Source organism: Oncorhynchus gorbuscha, linkage group LG16, assembly GCF_021184085.1.
Source record: "Oncorhynchus gorbuscha isolate QuinsamMale2020 ecotype Even-year linkage group LG16, OgorEven_v1.0, whole genome shotgun sequence".
Classification (NCBI taxonomy): domain Eukaryota; kingdom Metazoa; phylum Chordata; class Actinopteri; order Salmoniformes; family Salmonidae; genus Oncorhynchus; species Oncorhynchus gorbuscha.
This window is the reverse complement of record NC_060188.1, coordinates 12,711,403-12,732,265: the sequence shown is the minus strand read 5'-3', so window position 1 is coordinate 12,732,265 and position 20,863 is coordinate 12,711,403. Positions and strand designations below refer to the sequence as shown.

Below are 20,863 nucleotides of genomic sequence, written 5' to 3'. Positions count from 1 at the left end.
CTGCCAGACAAGGCTCCACTGATAGCAAGGTGTAGCAGTCATATAGTGCAATTAATGTATTGTTTAGTGTTGTGGCTTTGCTGGCATACATACCACTTTTTTTTGTTTTTGCCACACCAAGATTTACACGCTAAAATCACTACTGGCCATATTATAATTTCTGACATTTGCTAGGTCATTTGTTTATCAACTATAGTTTGATACATGCAGCTTCTCTTCTGTCATAACTTTCTGCCCCAGAAAATGCAATAAAGTAGTGCTCACCAGAATAATGTCTTACATCAATAGAATGAATGCATTAGTAATGTACTTAATACCAGTAAAGTTGTCTGTTTTGTTTAGGGACCGGGGACCGGGGACAAAATGCAATAACTCCAAAACAACAGAAAGATTGGTCCTGTATTTGACCAGTTTTAAGGAAATGAAAAGCTGAGAAAACGACAAAATATGTTTCTGATAAGATTTCAGTTTGTCTTGGGTGCATATTTTATGTGGTTGAAACACTGTGTGAAAGATAACACATTACATGGGCATTTGCATTTTCTCAAGAGATCCTGAAAGAAAGAAATCCTAGTTCTCCACTCCAGTTCCCAAGATAAAATTAGAATTTGTTGTATAATTTCACTGCAAGAAATGCATAATTCTGCAGGAGTTAATATTATGTTATGCTACACGTGAGAGGTTGTAGGCCAACAGTCAGTGTCCATATGGCTTATACCTATAAAGACCTTAAGCGAGATATGAGCTACTATCCGGATTACTGTGCGCATATTAATGTGGTCAATGCTATGGTCACTACAGCCAATGGGAACTGATATTGCTCTGGAGCGAAGCTCTGCAGTATTAGTGAAGAGATGATCAATACAAGTCGATGTAACAGATCCAACACTATTTGTATGCACTGTAGTTGGTTGAGTGATAACCTGGGTCGTATTACAGGCATTAGTCACGGTTAGAAGCTTCCTTTTGAGAGAAAATAGACTTCTCTGTTAATATCACACACAATATCGGGCATTGCACACATATGATCACATACGATCCAAATACTGAGTGTTAGCACGTCGTAAGCAAAATGTAGCACCCCAAAGGGGCTGAATACTTATTGACTCAAGACATTTCAGATTTTCATTTGTAATTAATTTGTTTTAAAAAATAGAATAACATAATTTCACACTATGGGGTTCAGGCTGTAACACAACAGAATGTGGAAAAAGTCAAGGGGTGTGAATACTTTCTGAAGGAACTGTATATTAATATGGGCTGTTCTTAGCCTTTTCCTTGGTAGCTTATCAGAGATAGATATGTGGAGAAGAAAAAATTAAATAAAAACATTGTTTAGCTAATAGAGTCAGTCAATCAGGCACTTGTGTCAGTTGTTGTGTGTGTGGTGTTGGGCCGAAGATACTGACCCAGAAGCTTGGCTCTCTCACTCCTCCCAGGCTTTTGGGAGGGAGGGGGGACAATGAGCTTGTAGTAGGCGATATAAGCAATGTTCCCATTGTCACGACTTCCACCGAAGTCGATCTCTCTTCTTGTTCGGCCTTCTAGCCATCGCCGATCCACTTTTCATCTTCCATTTGTTTTGTCTTTGTCTTACACATCTGGTTTCAATTCCCCAATTACTTGTTCATTATTTAACCCTCTGTTCCCCCATGTTTGTTTGTGAGTAATTGTTTATTGTATTGCGGTCTGTATTTGTGGCCTTGTATTTATACAACGTGTATTGTTGTATTATTTGAGTAAAATTGCTTTCATTACTCATATCCTCTGTCCTGCACCTGACTCATCTCACCAGCTTCACACAGATGCATTACACCCATGCTCTCTGGCAGCTTTCATGGCTGGGATAAGTTATTTCCACCTCTGGCACACAGGTTCAGAGAAGTCCCTCGTTGAGGAAGATGATTCCTCTCCAGTTTTTGTCTCTCTCCAAAACAGCCATCTTGTCCTTGAACCTTAGGAACTTGACCACTATCGGCCTGGGTCTGTCACCTGAGCTGGTTACAGGATTTCCAGACCTATTGGCGCGCTCCACCGCAATCTTCCTATGATCCATCTGCAGCTTTTCAGTAAAAAAATTGCTGACTTTCTCCTCAGACTATATCCAGGTCAGATGTGGAGACTCTGGTATGCCATCTACAACAATGTTATTCCTCCAGGATTGTCCTTCTAGTCTGTTTTCCCAGTCATTTGTAATAATGATTCACAGACATAGACTTAGAGTTTGTTGTCAACTTGCTGCAAGTCTCTTTCAGGGCATCCACCTCTCCCTGGGAGAACTGCAAACTGTCCTTAAGGTCTTGGATCTCTCTGGTCAGATCGTCCATTCTTTTGTTAGCTGAGTCCACCAATATTTGGACAAAGTTCTTGAAGCTATTTTCCTGTTGCTGTAACAATTACTTGTAGACATATTTTTGTTGATTTAAAAGATCATGCACTTGCGATAGCAAAACACTGTCCTCTCCATTACTCCCACCTTCTTTAGCTTTGGGCAGCATGATGGTAGCGTTACACATTCTGGTAACATAAAGTGTTCTGTTCTGTTGCAATTTTATAGTCTATGACATTTCAAATTTACATATGATCATTTTTCACAAAGTTGTTTGGATGTAGTGAACTCGTTTTTCAAAGTAACTTTAGTTCAGTAAACTATATTTGTCTTAAGGGGAGCTTTAATGTAGCTTAACTTCTTCCAGTGTGAAGTAATTGGTAGGTTGGTAAACTATTTTCAGAGTAGCTTCCCCAACACTGCTAAAAAGTTGTGACTAAACCTGGAATGTCAACACTGGAAACAAATGAAAGCTGGAAAAAGAGTGGGAAAGAGAGGCATAAGACAAGTCCAGACTGGTTGTGAGGTACATCCCTCTCTCTCCTGTTCTTCCCAGCCCCACCCTACACCTCACAGTCCACTACAAAACCCTTTACATCACACCAGCTACATAACAGACCAACGCCTGAATTAAGCGAGTAGAATTTCCTTTTTAAAGAGAAGAAAAACCCTTGACAAAGAACTTTACTTTTCAAATTTCCAATCAAGACAAGAGGACACCTAAGGTATTAGTTAAACTTTTCAACTTGTATCTCTGATTTTGTGCTATTTCAAATATGAAACATACCAGCTCCATAGTGCATTATAAGTGCTTTTTAATTTGTTATAACTCTTAGTGGAGTAACCAATCCAATCAAGTTTAAATAAATGAATATTGATGGTATGTTTAGGGAGCAGACACATGCATGTAACATCCTTATACTTTCATGAATGTTACTTCATTTAAACAGACTAAGGTATGTATGATTCAGGCCATATGCAAAGTACAAACAAATACACTTTTTTTTTGCTCTCTATCGATTAAAAGATAATACGTTCTGAGGAACATTTCCACCCAAACTTTTACTTTTGACATGAATCTATTGTGAAACACTCTATGGTTAATCCAAAATACGCTACTTTTTTCAATATTACATTTACATTTAAGTCATTTAGCAGACGCTCTTATCCAGAGCGACTTAATATGGTATAAGAAAGGTATTCATACTCTATTCCATTGATGAATCAAACATAACGCCATCATGTTATGCTCAGGATTCAGTGATTCACTAGGATCTATAAGTAGCAACAATTACTATTAGTCATTTTGTTCTTACCACTCACCCCCATCCTCTCGACCTCCTCCTCTTCCTCTTACCCTCACCTCTATGGGTCCTTGTGAGAAGAGAAGACACGTGTATGTTTTTGTTTTACTAGTCTGCCTGGTCTTGTCCAGTTGAATATTTAAAAGAAGGGTCCAAGTAAGCACTATTGCATGTTTTCTTAATTCAATGAGAGTAGCTGTTATGCAGGTGAATGAGGACCCAAAAGCGACTTGGCGAAAACAGAGTCTTTATTCCAGTAAAGGAAATAGGCAATACCCCTGGACAATCAGAGCAGAAAACAAAACATAAAAAACTTAATTCCACTCGTAGTGACGAGGACAGACTGGAGACTCGACCATTAACTGTAGGTTGCCTCGGGAAGGCACCGACCGTAGCAGACTCAGACACCTGCTCACACGCAGCATCTGAGGGAAACAAGACACGACAGGGCGAGACAAAGACACAGCACGGCGAACAATATACAAGGATCCGACAGGACAGAAACGGAAAACAAGGGGAGAAATAGGGACTCTAATCAGAGGGCAAGATACGGAACAGGTGTGAAAAGACTAGATGATTGAGTAGGGGAATAGGAACAGCTGGGAGCAGGAACGGAACGATAGAGAGAAGAGAGAGAGGGAGGGAGAGAGAAAAAAGGGAACGAACCTAATAAGACCAGCAGGGGGAAAACGAACAGAAGGGAAAGCAAAATGACAAGACAATATAAGACAAAACATGACAGTAGAATACCATCAAGGGGTGGCAGGTAACCTAGTGGTTAGAGTGTTGGGCTAGTCACCGAAAGGTTTCTCGATCGAACTACCGAGCTGACAAGGTAAAAATCTGTCATTTTGCCCCTGAACAAGGCAGTTGTTCCAAGGCCGTCAATGTGACAAAAGCATTTGTTCTAAACTGACATGCCTAGTTAAATAAATAAAACAATTGCTTAGATGGAATAAATAATATGATCCAGTGGAGAAAATAAAGGTGTGACATTTTACAAGGCTACTGACTGTTGGGGTGGAAGAAAAGCTCTTTTGGCTTCATTTAGTAAAGTTGTACTCAGCTAAAGGTGTGACATTTTGCAAGGCTACTGACTGTTGGGGTGGACGAAAAGCTCTTTTGGCTTGATTTAGTAAAGTTGTACTCAGCTAAAGGTGTGACATTTGCTGGACTTTTTCGCAGGGCTAGGTGAGATTGAGTGGATCCAGGTGAGGAGAGGTTGAAGTCTCAGTGAGACTAGGAGTGGCAGCATGCCTCTGAGCTGCAGCAGCAGGCCGAGGTAGACCGGGCCTGTCACAACACGACTTAGTCCCAGGGCTGTGCTTTCTGAGACATTGTTTTTAAATGCACCTCTGAGCTACACAATCCTGACTTGTACAGGCCTGTCATAGGGAATGAGTCCGTGTGTGTAAGTACGTGTGTGTAGGTGTTTGTGGGGTACTCTGCTGTGTGATGATCACAGAAATGACCATGTAATTCTATATCTATGTTTAAAGAAACCACATTCCTTTAATACCAGAATGGGAACTGTTTTGTACCCCCCCCCCCCCCCTCTCTCTCTTCCAGGATGGGATCTGCTGGGGTACAGATTGTATGTGTGGCCCTTGGGATCCTGGGCCTGATCGGGGGCATTGTGTGCTGTGCCATCCCTAGGTGGAAAGTGTCATCATTTACAGGACAGAACATCGTAACGGCACAGGTACTGAGCAGATCAAGTGTTTTATTAGCCCTATGTGGTTTACATTTTGAACTTCTAAATACTTTCTAACATTATATCGACTCTTATGACTCTAATAACTCGGAAAACGTAGAATGAATGCAATGTGCTGAAGTCAAATAAGCTGTAATGAATGAATGGTGTATTACTGTAACTATTTGTCTCTGTGTGTAGGAAACTGAAGAGGGCCTGTGGATGACCTGTGTGGTGCAGAGTACTGGCCAGCAGCAGTGTAAGAGCTATGAGTCCCTGCTGGTCCTGCCATCTAACCTGCAGGCGGCCCGCGCCATGACCATCATCAGCTGCATGGTCACCTCCCTGGCCATCCTCATCTTGTTCGCCGGCGCCGACTTCACCACCTGCGTGGAGAATGAGGACATCAAGCCCAAGATCAGCCTTGTGGCTGGGATCGCTCTGTTGGTGTCTGGCCTCCTCCTCATCATCCCTGTCAGCTGGTCCGCCCACAACGTCATCAGCAACTTCTACAACCCCCTTGTGGCCCAGAAGATGGAGCTGGGAACCTGTATCTTTATTGGCTGGGCTGCTGGGGTGCTGCTGATTCTGGCTGGAGGCCTGCTCATGTGCTTCAGCAGAGCCAAATCTGGCAGCTCGGGAGGAACCGCCAAGTACTACGGCAACAGCGCTTCAGCCCCCGCAGCAAACAAGAACTACGTCTAGTGCATGTATTACACCTCTGTATGTTTGTATGTGTGTAGAGAGATAGTATGATGTACTACACCTCTGTATGTTTCTATGTGTGTAGAGAGATAGTTTGATGGAAAGGAAATGGGTCAGACAGAATGGAAACAAGAAAGGGGAGGGGTTTAATCTTGAGGATAAAGAAGGGACATTATGAGCAGAAATAATGGTTGTAAATATTGAATATTTCAAAATAGTAAGACTGGTTTAGTTGTAGTTAATCCAAGGGTCCAATATGGTGGTTCAATTTAAAATACAAATATATGTTTCTTTTTTGGGGGGGACTAACTCAATATACAATAATATACTACAAATCGAAACTGTGTAGGGATGATGATGTACCTACATTCATACAGTTTCTTAACTGTGTCCAACTCACTAAGAATCACCTACATGAAGGTTAGACAGTCAAGGAGCACCGGAAATTCCAAAACGATGGATAGAGGAAATTATTTTACAAATTGTGACTGCGAGGAAATATAACCAATTTTCCGTGTGGACCTCGTTGAAGACCAAATGCAGCCCCCGGGGCAGAAGGAGTTTGACACCCTTGTTGTAATGTGTTATCTCGTTGAGGTTTTTAATAATGGGTGACATGCTCCTGTAATGCCATGAATGAACAACAGAGAGCAAGGTGAGGGACTCAGTGGTCATGCATCTCCAAATACAGGTATAGTTAAATGACTGTATATATCATTTACATCCATGAGATCAAAACTATTTTTCTTATGTAAATCAGCTTGTCTTTTACTTTTGTGTATCAAATACGTATCAAATATGTTTTTATTTTATTCTGTTGCATTAGAAATGATTGTCATCTCCTTCAGGTGTGCCATCCTTTGGATGGCGTATGGAAATGTTAACAAAACCAAAACAAGTTTAAATAGTTTGGATAATATTAAGGACTTTTATTTCCAACTATGTAAGAGCATATATTAAAAACAAGTCTCTATAAATGGGAAAACTGACACCAACAAAACAAATTCAAGCTTCCAGACCCAAAAATATTTGGCTGCTGATATTGATGGATCCTGTCTCCAACTCTCCCTTTAAACATCTTTCCTTCAAACATCCCCAACTATTTATAACTATTTTACTTTCATCTCCTCTTTATCTTCTCCTCTTTACACCTCCTTCTCTCTCTCCATCAGCTCCATCTCGAACCCAATGGCTCTGTTTCAATTATTGCTCTCCAGTTTGCTCACGCGCTTGGTCAGCTCCTCTACTGTTTCCTTCAGAGCCTTCACCTCCTTCTGCAAGGCATGTACCTCCTGAGAGTGAGAGAGAGAGAGAGAGAGAGAGAGAGAGAGAGAGAGAGAGAGAGAGAGAGAGAGAGAGAGAGAGAGAGAGAGAGAGAGAGAGAGAGAGAGAGAGAGAGAGAGATGGATAGAGACAAAAGAGAGAGAGAGAGAGAAGGAGAGGGGAGATTCCTGGTGAAATGTGCAAAAGAGGAAGCCCTATCTAAAATACAGTATCTATTCACAGATATATCAGAGCATGTAGGTAGATGCAGCCATGTCCTTACCCCAGTGTTACCGTGCTTATGCCCCATGGCTGCTGATGTGGTCTTCAGAAGACTTTTGTGAACTTTGAACTCTTTGGATTTGGTGGTTGTCGCAAAACCGTCCTTCAAGGAGATCAGGATAGGTTGGCCCTCTTTGCCTTCAAACCACTCATTGGCCTCCACAGACGGCTCTGGACCCATGGTGTCTGGGTACAAATCCTCCTGAAACAGGTCAGACTGAAGAGCGAGAGAGAGAAAGTGAGATATTTAAGAATCACATGCTTTGAGTTATAGTCATTTTTTAAAAGTGTATTTACCTTGCGGGGCACCGTCATAACAATGGGCTCGCACTTCCTCTCATGGAGCTTGTAAAACCTGGTGGAGGACGAATAAAACAATATACATTCCCCTTTTACAAACAGCGCTTGTGTGTATGTGTGTGTATACTGGTGAGTGAAAATGTCCATGACTCTGTGTGGTTACCTGGCGATTTCACACTTGTTGACCTCCAGGCCCCTCTTGGGCATGTAGCCCATGCCCTTCTGACTCTCCTTACTGCTGTACATGGACAGGTAGTGAACATAGGGAGCCTCATCCGTCACCTCAAAGTACCGGATACTGCTGTCACCCTGATGCACGAAAATTAATGGTTAGTAAACCATAGTGTGTGTGTGTGTCAAAGGAGGTTGGTGGCATCTTATTTGGGGAGAAAGGGCTCACGTAATGCCTGGAGCGGAATAGGTGCAATGGTATCGAATATATAAAACACAAGGTTTCAATGTGTTTGATGCCATTCCATTTGCTTCGTTCTGGCCATTATTTTGAGCTGTTCTCAAAAAACATTTGAGCCTCCTGGGTGTGTGTGTGTGTTTTTAACTCTAACCTTGCCACAGAGGTAGACGACACCAGTGTCAGGGTCAAAGAAGGGCAATAGGACACCACTGCTGGTGTCCAACTCCTGCAGGGTGAGTGGCTCCCCAAAGCTCTTCTGTCAAACACATACCGGTCATGTCGGGTCTTAAGACACTATTCATAAGGCTTTATAAGAAGTTCATAATTGTCTCATAACACTCACCGGGTCCCAAAGTGCCACCTGTCTCTCACTCATGCGACTGAAGCCGGTGCTCAGGATCTTCCCATCGGACACAAACACAGCCTTGACAGGCCTGGAGCCTTCGTGTGTCTTCTCCTTCTCCTGAGAGAGACAGAGAGGCAGAGAGAGAGAGAGAGAGATGCAGACTCAGGGAAAGACAGACACCCAACAAAGGAGGTTCATCTATCAAAGACGCGTGAAGGGAACTATATGAACTCATCCCTGACTGTGATTCTATTGAGATCTATGACATTAAACCTGGTAGCTAGGTGCATATGACTGTCCAGGGTTAGAGTGGCTGGTTCTCCTGTGGTATTGATGGGGGCAGGGAGGGGGGCACTCACGGCGATGACTGTGCCCTTGCGGGGGTCCAACACACGTATGGTCTTGTCCTTACAGGAGGTGAGGATCTGGGAGCCGTCCCTGTTCCAGCAGGCACTGTAGATGAGGTCAGGGTGGACCGAGTCGATCCTCACCATGGCCTCTCCACACGCCACGTTCCACAGGATCACCACGTTGTCACAGCCTGGAAGCCAGGGGAGAGAGAGACGGAGGAACAGGCAGTTAGGCCATGCAGTGCTACTCCACTTATGTTAACAGTTGAAGAGGCACTTGTATTCTGAGACGATGCATCATAGCAGTGCTATACCTGCGCTCATGAGCACATTGTGGGCAGTGGGGTGCCAACTGAGGATGCCCACGCGTTTGGAGTGCCCCTCCAGCTTCACCACGGGGTCGTTCAAGGGCGTGACCAGGCCACCCTCCGGGATCTCCCAAATCTGAACGATGGAGAGGTAGAGGAAGAGGAGGGTATGTCATTACACTGAGTTAACACAGTACAAAGATACAGAATACTGATGAACTGGATCACACAGGGACATATGTCCTAAAGTGTGTCCATAATATAATTCTACTTAACAAGCTCAACACTATGGCAAGTGAAAAGTTGTGACCTCTACTTACCATGACACTGCAGTCCTCTGAACCACTGGCGATGATGTTGTCGTTGTGGGGACAGAACTCAATATCCAGCACTGGGCCCGTGTGTCCACAGACTGTGGGCTGGGACATGTCAATACGACCCGTCTACAGGGAGACACAAAGGAAAAAGATGGGTTACTATGACACAAATAAACACACACACACACACAAGCTGATGGCTCAAACAGGAGATAAATACTACAGTATGCAGTAAGAACACATGGAGATGTAGAGTGTTGCTACCACTGTGGTCTTGGCAACAGAAAGACCTAGAGAGGGTTCAGAGGAGAGGAACTCAGTCAGCTGATGACAATTGTATAGCTATGCCTCAAATCAGCCTTAGAGAGCAGAGAACTATACGGGGAGAGCACTAGCAGTCTGCAGGGTTCCCATGGCCCTGGAGGAACACACACAGGATCTGGACTGTTGGCCCTGGTGGAACACACACAGGATCTGGACTGTTGGCCCTGGTGGAACACAAACAGGATCTGGACTGTTGGCCCTGGTGGAACACACACAGGATCTGGACTGTTGGCCCTGGTGGAACACACACAGGATCTGGACTGTTGGCCCTGGTGGAACACACACAGGATCTGGACTGTTGGCCCTGGTGGAACACAAACAGGTTCTGGACTGTTGGCCCTGGTGGAACACACACAGGATCTGGACTGTTGGCCCTGGTGGAACACACACAGGATCTGGACTGTTGGCCCTGGTGGAACACACACAGGATCTGGACTGTTGGCCCTGGTGGAACACACACGGGATCTGGACTGTTGGCCCTGGTGGAACACACACAGGATCTGGACTGTTGGCCCTGGTGGAACACAAACAGGTTCTGGACTGTTGGCCCTGGTGGAACACAAACGGGTTCTGGACTGTTGGCCCTGGTGGAACACACACAGGATCTGGACTGTTGGCCCTGGTGGAACGCACACAGGATCTGGACTGTTGGCACTGGTGGAACACACACAGGATCTGGACTGTTGGCCCTGGTGGAACACACACAGGATCTGGACTGTTGGCCCTAGTGGAACACAAACAGGATCTGGACTGTTGGCCCTGGTGGAACACACACAGGATCTGGACTGTTGGCCCTGGTGGAACACACACAGGATCTGGACTGTTGGCCCTGGTGGAACACACACAGGATCTGGACTGTTGGCCCTAGTGGAACACACACAGGATCTGGACTGTTGGCCCTGGTGGAACACAAACAGGTTCTGGACTGTTGGCCCTGGTGGAACACACACAGGATCTGGACTGTTGGCCCTGGTGGAACACACACAGGATCTGGACTGTTGGCCCTAGTGGAACACACACAGGATCTGGACTGTTGGTCCTCTATGTCACGTTGGCCCTCGCCCATCATTCACAGTACCAAAACAAAACCATCTACATTCAATAATGTACTAAGGATGTGTACATCCATGTGTACAGTACATGCCTTATTTTGAATATGAAGTGGCATAATGGTTTTTTTCATACTTTATTCAAATGTTTCTCCTAATGTTCCTGCCTTCATTGTAGATGAACAATCAGCTGCCATCCTAAAACCTCTTAGTCACCGTCTCAATAATAGTGATCACATACGGGTTATATGGCTGTAGTAATAACTACAGAGTAGTTAATTGACATAAAAATGTACTTCTCCAACATATAAATCAAGGTAGACTCAGCGATATGACGTAGATGCAGAAAGTAAACAGCATAGTGGGTCAATTTCCACAACAACTAAGAGCGTTGAAGCACAATGCTCAACTTCTCAGCGTTTTTGGTTCCGTGGCTCCCACACTGTAAGAGCGTGAAGCGAACCGGTGCACATGAGCAGATACTTTGTGTGACTGTGTGATGTCGTGCATCTCGCTCATCTCAATATCTGCAGTCATTTCGCTGTCTACCTTTAAATCAAATTATTGTTCACTTGGGAACAATGGCTTCCTTTGACCAAATCATTAGGCCTTAAATGCACTGAGAGTTTTGGTTGAGAGGGCTACTATTCATCCCTGTTACAGGGAAGTCCAAACAGTGATGCAATGGTGTCTAACCATGACGTTGAGACAGTCTATATCTTTGGGTAAAAATACATCTGTTATATCTAGGTATCTGTTCTATATATGAATATGCATACAGTTAATGTCAAGTCTTTCAATTACACCTTTATGCTTCAATATCACATAACGCATTCAAAATCAATCTAGATATTGACTACTATAAGACCATTACATACAGTATATATACAAAAGTATGTGGACACCCCTTCAAATGAATGCATTTGGCTATTTCAGCCCCACCCGTTGCTGACAGGTGTATAAAATCGAGCACACAGCCATGCAAACTCCATTAACAACCTGGCAATAGAATGGCTTTACTGAAGAGCTCAGTGACTTTCAATGTGCCACTGTCATAGGATGACACCTTTCCAACAAATCAGTTTGTCACATTTCTGCCCTGCTAGAGCTCCCCCGGTCAACTGTATGTGCTCTTATTGTGAAGTGGAAACGTCTAGGAGAAGTGGTAGGCCACACAAGCTCACAGAACGGGACTGCCGAGTGCTGAAGCATGTAGCATGTAAATATCGTCTGTCCTCGGTTGCAACACTCACTACCGAGTTCCAAACTGCCACCTGAAGCAATGTCAGAACAAGAACTGTTCTTCGGGAGCTTCATGAAATGGGTCTTCATGGCCGAGCAGCTGCTCATCACCATGCACAATGCCAAGCATCTCCTGGAGTGGTGTAAAGCTCGCTGCAATTGGACTCCAGAGCAGTGGAAATGTGTTTTCTGGAATGATTAATCACACTTCACCATCTGGCAGTCCGATGGACGAATCTGGGTTTGGTGGATGCCAGGAGAATGCTACCTGCCCCAATGCATACTGTCAACTGTAAAGTTTGGTGGAGGAGAAATAATGGTATGGGGCTGTTTTTCATGGTTCGGGCTAGGCACCTTAGTTCCAGTGAAGGGAAATATTAATGCTACAGCATACAATGACATTCTAGATGATTCTGTGCTTCCAACTTTGTGGCAACAGTTTGGGGACAGCCCTTTCCTGTTTCAGCACGACAATGTCCCCGAGCACAAAGCGATGTCCATACAGAAATGGTTTGTCAAGATCGGTGTGGAAGAATTTAACTGGCCTGCACAGAGCCCTGACCTCAACCCCATTGAACACCTTTGGGATGAATTGGAATGCCGACAGGGTGCCAGGCCTAATCGTCCAACATCAGTGCCCAACCTCACTAATGCTCTTGTGGCTGAATGGAAGCAAGTCCCTGCAGCAATGTTCCAACATCGAGTGGACAGCCTTCCCAGAAGAGTGGAGGCTGTTATAGCAGCAAAGGGGGGACCAACTTCATACTAATTCCTATGATTTTGGAATGAAATGTTCGACAAGCAGGTGTCAACATACTTTTGGTCATGTAGTGTATGTGTTTGTTGCTGATATTGCAGCACATTCGTCCCATGCTGATATTGTACCTGCATCCCACATATGCTTCTGTTTTTCAATGTCAAACCCACCACTGGTATGCATGACCAAAGAGCTATATTTTCATGTTATCTGACCATAGCACCAGTTCCAATCCATGTGCCAATGCTATTGATCAAACTCCAGGCGGTGCTATAGTCAGATGGCACGAAAATATAACTCTAGCTCAGTAAATAGCTCAGTATGTATATATTTTATACAGTCTTTTTTTCTCATCTTTATCAAGTGTGCTAATAATTTTGGACCTGCCTGTATATGCAGCTGCACTATACTGCGCCCTAGCCACATCCTGTCAAGACTGTGTTGCACTGAACCGCTCCAAATATGGTGAAAAACTAGCAACAACACAGAGAGAGCCAGTGACGTGTAGAACCGAAACTCTGCCACAAACTTCCTTATTCAGCACAATGTGTGATGCCTCCTTGCAATATTCTAAATTAAAATGAACACTGTACAAACGACACGCTAATGAGCATTTTCATCAAAATTGTAGCGTAGTTGGGAAAATCTGGGCATGAATGAAAGTGACATTTTGAAAACTTAAGGCATTCACTTTGACCTCTGTCTCTCTGCTCAGGCCCACCTTGTTCAGAGGCAGCACTAGGAAGGCCCCTCCTCCGCTGGCATCAACAATCATGGCCACGAACTTGGGGTTGACAGAGCAGAAGTTGCTGTCCCAGGTCATCTGGGAGATGCGGATGTCATCGTAGCACTGGTCAGCCTTCACCCCCTGGCCGAAGACATGACGGAACTTACTGGCCCTGACTACCTTCCTGGACATGGTGACCTGATAGGGGAGAGAGATGAGGATGGGGAGAGGAGAGAGGGGGTTGGGGGGGTGGGTTAGTGTGAGAATTAACAAGAGATATAAGAAGAAAAGGGAAGAGGGCAGAGTGTTTAATGCACAGCAGTAGACTAATCAAGTGGTTATTGTATTTACAGTTTTTCTCAGTCGCTTTGGTGCATTTCTTAGATCAAAAGTACAATTCTTGAAACTACTTGTACAAATTCCAAATCATCTAGTCACTTGTGCACATCATTAAAGCAATTTCTTATTCCTTCTGAGCAAATTGCCATTGATAATGTACAAGTGTCAGCTTTTTTACACATTATAAATTGCTCATGTCATGTTGATCAAAATATAGTAGATGGTTCTCTGTTGAATAGTCTTACCCCTCAAAACATCTAGGCATTAGTTCCTTGCATAAGCCATTACATGCAAAATTGTTGAACTATTTGTCATAAACTGTCAAGCATAGTTTTACACATTTCTATTTGACCTTTTGTACAAAAACGTGAATTGATGAATCGTGCAGGTGAAATTGACCCTCACTCATGAAGGAATGTAAAGTGTTAGTTCAACCAACAATCAACCAGTTGTCTAAATTTCTCAAAGGTGCATCTCATGAAGAATCAATTGGCAAGCATATATAGACAGACCAAAAACACAGAGTTGCAATTTTCCAATAATGGATGGACCAGGAAATGAACAGGGTCAACAGCCAAGAGGAGGAGGAAGAAGAGGAGCAAGGATGCATGGTGGAAGGCAAAACAGAGGAAGAGGCAGAAGAGGACATAGGCTCCACCCGGCACAGCCAGAAGAGGACTGGCCAACCCACATAGCCTGGTTCCTCTCCACCCGGCACAGCCAGAAGAGGACTGGCCACCCCACATAGCCTGGTTCCTCTCTAGGTTTCTAATCTCCACCCGGCACAGCCAGAAGAGGACTGGCCACCCCACATAGCCTGGTTCCTCTCTAGGTTTCTAATCTCCACCCGGCACAGCCAGAAGAGGACTGGCCACCCCACATAGCCTGGTTCCTCTCTAGGTTTCTAATCTCCACCCGGCACAGCCAGAAGAGGACTGGCCACCCCTCATAGCCTGGTTCCTCTCTAGGTTTCTTCCTAGGTTTTGGCCTTTCTAGGGAGTTTTTCCTAGCCACCGTGCTTCTACATCTGCATTGCTTGCTGTTTGGGGTTTTAGGCTGGGTTTCTGTACAGCACTTTGAGATATCAGCTGATGTACGAAGGGCTATATAAATAAACTTGATTTGATTTGATTTAATAATAATAATAATATATGCCATTTAGCAGACGCTTTTATCCAAAGCGATTTAGGCGCATATCTGATGACATAAGGGCCACTATTGTAGACCATGTTGTCAATCATGGCCTTACAATGGCTGAGGCGGGTCGAAGGGTCCAAAAGATTCTTTCCACGTTGCATTGGAAGGGAAAATATCCGGTGTGATGTGGATGAGAATATGTTGGTCGACAGACAGGAACGTCTGGATGTGTAGAGACAGCACAACAGTGCTGCGGGCAAAGTTGTGCCTTAGAGGTGTTTCTTTCTAATTTCGTTTTTTTTCCTTTGTGCCTCTTGGGTTGTCCAGTCTCTTTCAATCAATAACCCACATACAGTAATAAGTAAATAGCACTGTTAAAATTGATATATGCCATAAAAGTGCAGCCTTGTGCATTTTCAATACAGCAGCTGTCATCCAAACTGTAGCCTAAGTTTAAATCAAATCAAATGTATTTATATAGCCCTTTCAGAGAGAGAGAGAGGGAGTGAGAAAGATGTATAGAAGAAAAGCAGTAATCTGTGACATAAATGTAACTGATTTAATTTGCATAAATAATAGACAAATGCAAGTATAAACATTTTACAGGATATGAAGAGCAATGTAGGGATTTGAATACTGTGACCTTAGATGCCACAAAATGTCTTAAGAACATGAGCATCACTGACTCACTCCCTAGTTAGACCACAAGATAAACACATAGTGAGGACACAAACATACAGACACAAAGCTACAGGAAGGAAGGACAATACAGGAAAAGCAGAGAAAAGGGGAAGAAAGAACTTGCACAACTTCTTCCTCCAGTCTGCAACTGTTTCTTTTTCTCTTTATTATCCGAGGTACACTTGTGGCTCTGTGCAATGCTTTAACTCACATCTAGTCATAGGGATGAACCCGCACAGAGAGAGAAAACATGGAGAATTGTAGGAAATATGAGCATATGGGTCTACAGAGGCAAACTGAAAGGCATACTCCACTGCTGTTTGGAAATCATGTGAACCAGGAACCTACAGCAACAGTTAGACCACATCCTACAGAACAAACTATCGTTCTTTCCGTCTCATTCACACACATGCTCTGTTTGTCCCTCTCTGATGCTCCTTTTCACACATTGAACAATTGGCAGATATATATATGATATTATTCTTTTACGAGCTATAACCAAAGAGAATGCAACTGGTTGAAATATTGTCGTCCAATTTAGGGTTTGTAGGGTTTGTAATGCATTACTGTCAGTAGATCGTCCTCATGTTTAATGCATAGGCTACATTTCACAAGTTTCAGATTTATCAATAAGAATATTAGTGCACACAATGACTCAGTCCTGACCTACAGCCCATTCATTTATGCTGTAAAACGACAACTCTAAAAGAGTGAGCAGAGAATTTACCTCCATTTGCAGACCTTACTTCCTCAAATCTGAAGCTGCGCTGACTGAATCCCTTGGCTAAAGACTTAGGCCTCATTGTTCTTGTAGTATTTGTGCATCACAAGACCTCTTTGGTAGACATTCATCTAATGCAATAATCCTTTGCAGAGTGTACCTTAATGTTATAAAGGACCAGGACCGGAGTACATGTCAATAATGGTGTGTGTGTGTGTGTGTGTGTGTGTGTGTGTGTGTGTGTGTGTGTGTGTGTGTGTGTGTGTGGACTACAGCATGATCAAATAAAGTGACAGCAATTATGGACTATCAGTCACATGGTTTGTGATTACTAGAAGGATGCTGAAAGCAGGCCTACCTGTTTTAGTGATGGGGAAATGTTCTGCTCAGTCAGGCTCCCTGCTTGGTTCTGCTGTGCCGCCAGAGATGAGTAGGAGCCGGTAGTCTAGGGTAGATCTCTTTATGTGATGGAGGAAGTGAGAGTTTTAGATGAAGGTGGAAATGGGAGGTGTCACGTTCTGTCTTCTTACTTGCTGGGGTTGAAACATTTAAATGACAGATCTCAAGAAGAGATTAGATGAAGTTGTTGATTTGCAGACCAAAGTGAGCCTAATTAATTAGACTAATCAAATCATCAAGTCTGTATTACTTTGATTTGATTACATTTAAATGAATATATATATATATATATGAAGATAAACATTGTAATGTCACTGGAACAGTCTCCAGAGTGCTCTAAAGCTTTGGGCCTCCCGAGTTGCGCAGCGGTCTAAGGCACTGCATCGCAGTGCTAGAGGCGTCACTACAGACCAGGTTTGATCCCGGGCTGTATCACAACCGGCTGTGATTGGGAGGCCCATAGGGCGTCGCACATTTGGCCAGTGTCGTCTCGGTTAGGGGAAGGTTTGGCCGAGGGGGCTTCACAAGTAGGCTGTCATTGTAAATAAGATTTTGTTCCGAACTGACTTGCCTAGTTAAATAAATAAAGAACAATGAATTATAGGGTTAGGTCATCCCAAGGATCCCACTTAGCATCTACCATACTGTAGTTGCCTACTTGCAGTGGGGACTGTTGACTGTGGGATATAAATATGCGCAAAGAGGGTGCTGCTGTGTACAGGACAACCGCCCACAAAAATCGCAATTTAACCTCTGTGCACAATATATGGATAACAGGATGGAGTCAAACAGAGAATACCATGGCACAGCTAGGCTCTGTTTAAACACACATGTATGGATAACAGGATGGAGTCAAACAGAGAATGCCATGGCACAGCTAGGCTCTGTTTAAACACACATGTATGGATAACAGGATGGAGTCAAACAGAGAATGCCATGGCACAGCTAGGCTCTGTTTAAACACACATGTATGGATAACAGGATGGAGTCAAACAGAGAATGCCATGGCACAGCTAGGCTCTGTTTAAAGACACATGTATGGATAACAGGATGGAGTCAAACAGAGAATGCCATGGCACAGCTAGGCTCTGTTTAAACACACATGTATGGATAACAGGATGGAGTCAAACAGAGAATACCATGGCACAGCTAGACTCTGTTTAAACACACATGTATGGATAACAGGATGGAGTCAAACAGAGAATGCCATGGCACAGCTAGACTCTGTTTAAACACACATGTATGCATCCTTTAACCAGACCCTGCTCCCTCAACCCCCCTGAAAACATCTCCATTAAAACAAGCAAGAGAACAGAACAGGAGAGACCAAAAAGACAGAATGGAAGGCCAGAGACAGGTTTAAAAATATAGACTTCAGTTTATTGCACAATCGTTGCTGGAGACTGAGGAGTGGGAGGGCCTGTCTGTATAATGCAAGACACTACAGATGGACACGTAGAGAAACTAGACACAGGGAGATACAAGATGGCCATAAATTAACAGAAGCGTTGGTGAGAAGAACACAGGTGGGTCGATGAGGCACAGTAGGATGCAACTGGCACCCAGACATGGAGCAGGACAGACAAAACACATTAAAACACAGATTTCACACATGAAGTATGAGATCTTAAAACAGCTCATATATTCAAACATACAGGATTCATAATATACATTCATAACTTGTTTGTGCAACCCTGAACATGCAGGGTTTGGTCACTCCTAGCATGTTAACACTTTTGAGGAGTAAGTATCTCAGTCAGTCACATTGCCTGTGTAAAAGCATCCTGTCTAACTCTGGTATTTGTTTTCCACCAATGGTCTTTTGACTAATCACATCAGGTCTTTTCACATCAGATCTTTTTCAGAGTTGATTGGTCAAAAGATCAATTAGTGAAAATATCACAACTGGACTTCCTCTGCCAGACACAGAACGGTTGGCGGTGAGCCTTTATACGATACAATATGATGCCTGCAATAGACTGCAACGTTACAGAGTTATGTCCACCAGATGGGGCCAAATAAACAGCCAGTCAATTCATTTACAAAAACCAAGAGAGACCGAAGACAAGGACAAACAGAGAAACAGACAGACCCTCAAGAAAGCTCCCTTCATCAAGAGGAAAAGGACATTTCATTATCAGTACAGACAGTATCATAATTAGTACCAACCCTCCACAGAGTAACAATAATAATAAGTATCATCATCATCATCGTATAACAATAGTGGACAGTTAATCCTTTATAAATAGTCAGAAACAGGCTAGCTGGTACCTGTGTACAAAAAAAAACATTACATTTTGTTAGTGTTTCATATATCATGTCATCATTATCATCATAGAATAGCAGAATATACAGACTAAAACAATGACCATTGGCTGGCCTGGTTCCATCTCTGAAAAATGGTACTGTTGGTGGGCCTGGTTCCATCTCTGAAAAATGGTACTGTTGGTGGGCCTGGTTCCATCTCTGAAAAATGGTTTTCAGTTCTATCTCCCACCACTCTTCCCATCTTCCCGTTTCCACAGTCTTACTCTTTTCTCAACCGCTCTTTAAATACATTTCACCTTGTTTTATCAGATCCCACCCCAAGAATTCCTAAATAATCCCTACTTCTACTACTACTGCTGACTCTTGCCTTCCCTCGGACCCTTACCCAGTTCCGGAGTCCCTCACGGTGGCCTCTGTGGTGTGTGGCTCTAAAAGCCATGTTTCAGAGAGGAACCCCCTGGCCTCAACGTAACAGCTATAGGACCCTGAGAAGTGGAAAACCCAGGGTGGTGGAGTCCCTTTGAGTAGAGAACTGACCCTTTTTGTTTTTCTGACAGTTGAGAAACACCACTTGAACACACATCCACTTCAGACAGTGTAAATGTATTTGTATCTGATAATGCATAGATATCCAGTTGTAATCAGAGGTATTCATACATGCCCCCCCCCCTCCTGTATCTTCCCCATCTTTTATCTTTATGAGGTTATATTTAATCGAGCAAAAGCATTCTTAAACCCTGGGTCTCTCAAAAACCCACACGGTTACCCATCTCTACAACAGAACTGAAAATAATCCGTTTTATCTGGGTTCACATATTTGAGTAAATAGGTTGGATGTGGTTGATATTAAATACACAGTAGTACCACCCCTCAGGTCCCTTTTCCCTCAGACACAGAGCATTGTCTGAGGTGACATACAGATTGAATTCCAGGTTCCTACTTCTGCTTTCTTTCCTTTAATTACATGTATAAAAAAAGTATCAGCGTTATATACTGTTTGCACTGTATGTATATATAATCTACATACATACATGTATTTACATGGACTTTAAATAAGTTTCATTACTGGTATTCACTTTGATCCAAAGCCCTTTTGAAAATAAATAAACAGTGCAGTTTATTTGATATAGTTGTATTGCCTCTGTTGTAGTCCCTCATATTCCTGTATTAGTATATACTGTATGTAGTATGTTCCTCTCTTAACACTCCTGTTCCACTGCCCTGACAGCATGTAAAGCTCTCAGCTGGAGTGACTGACACATGACGTGTCATATGTTACAATGCACAAGCATTTGGCTAATACTAAGTTAAAGTCCTCGTATGAGACAATGACTTTCCGTTTGAGAGCTACTAACATGCATTAATAATCAGTTTCATTCAGTGCACTGTAATACAATTTCAGCTTATGACGATACAAGGGGCCATGGCTGTAATGTACTCACCATGACAGGGGTGGTTTCATAAGGGGGCTGAGAAACGGTTTAACACTAGTCAGGGTCAGGTTGCAGTCTGAGGCCTGTGTGGGAGAGGCTGGGACATTCTCCCTCACCCTTGACTCAATGTGAGCAAAGTATGTGCTACAACGGAGGCCCTCGACACATCATTTGGCA

The 20,863-nt window shown here is 43.4% G+C and overlaps 2 protein-coding genes across 2 annotated transcripts; one reads left to right on the top strand and one right to left on the bottom strand.

Moving 5' to 3' along the window:
* The first annotated feature begins 2,916 nt into the window (after window positions 1–2,916).
* On the top strand, window positions 2,917–6,836 carry LOC123999539 (claudin-4-like). Its single transcript, XM_046305421.1, has 3 exons — window positions 2,917–3,054; window positions 5,203–5,335; window positions 5,528–6,836. Exons 2-3 carry the CDS (start codon window positions 5,204–5,206, stop codon window positions 6,029–6,031), a joined length of 636 nt encoding a protein of 211 aa, XP_046161377.1. The 5' UTR covers window positions 2,917–3,054; window position 5,203; the 3' UTR covers window positions 6,032–6,836.
* Window positions 6,837–6,936: 100 nt separating this feature from the next.
* LOC123999538 (coronin-1A-like) lies at window positions 6,937–17,074 on the bottom strand. Its single transcript, XM_046305420.1, has 11 exons — window positions 16,945–17,074; window positions 13,703–13,906; window positions 9,613–9,735; window positions 9,299–9,428; window positions 8,994–9,175; window positions 8,632–8,751; window positions 8,440–8,544; window positions 8,040–8,185; window positions 7,874–7,931; window positions 7,578–7,793; window positions 6,937–7,323 (listed from the first exon to the last, which is right to left on the bottom strand). The coding sequence occupies exons 2-11, from the start codon at window positions 13,898–13,900 to the stop codon at window positions 7,231–7,233; spliced, it is 1,371 nt and encodes a 456-aa protein (XP_046161376.1). The 5' UTR covers window positions 13,901–13,906; window positions 16,945–17,074; the 3' UTR covers window positions 6,937–7,230.
* Window positions 17,075–20,863: the final 3,789 nt, after the last annotated feature.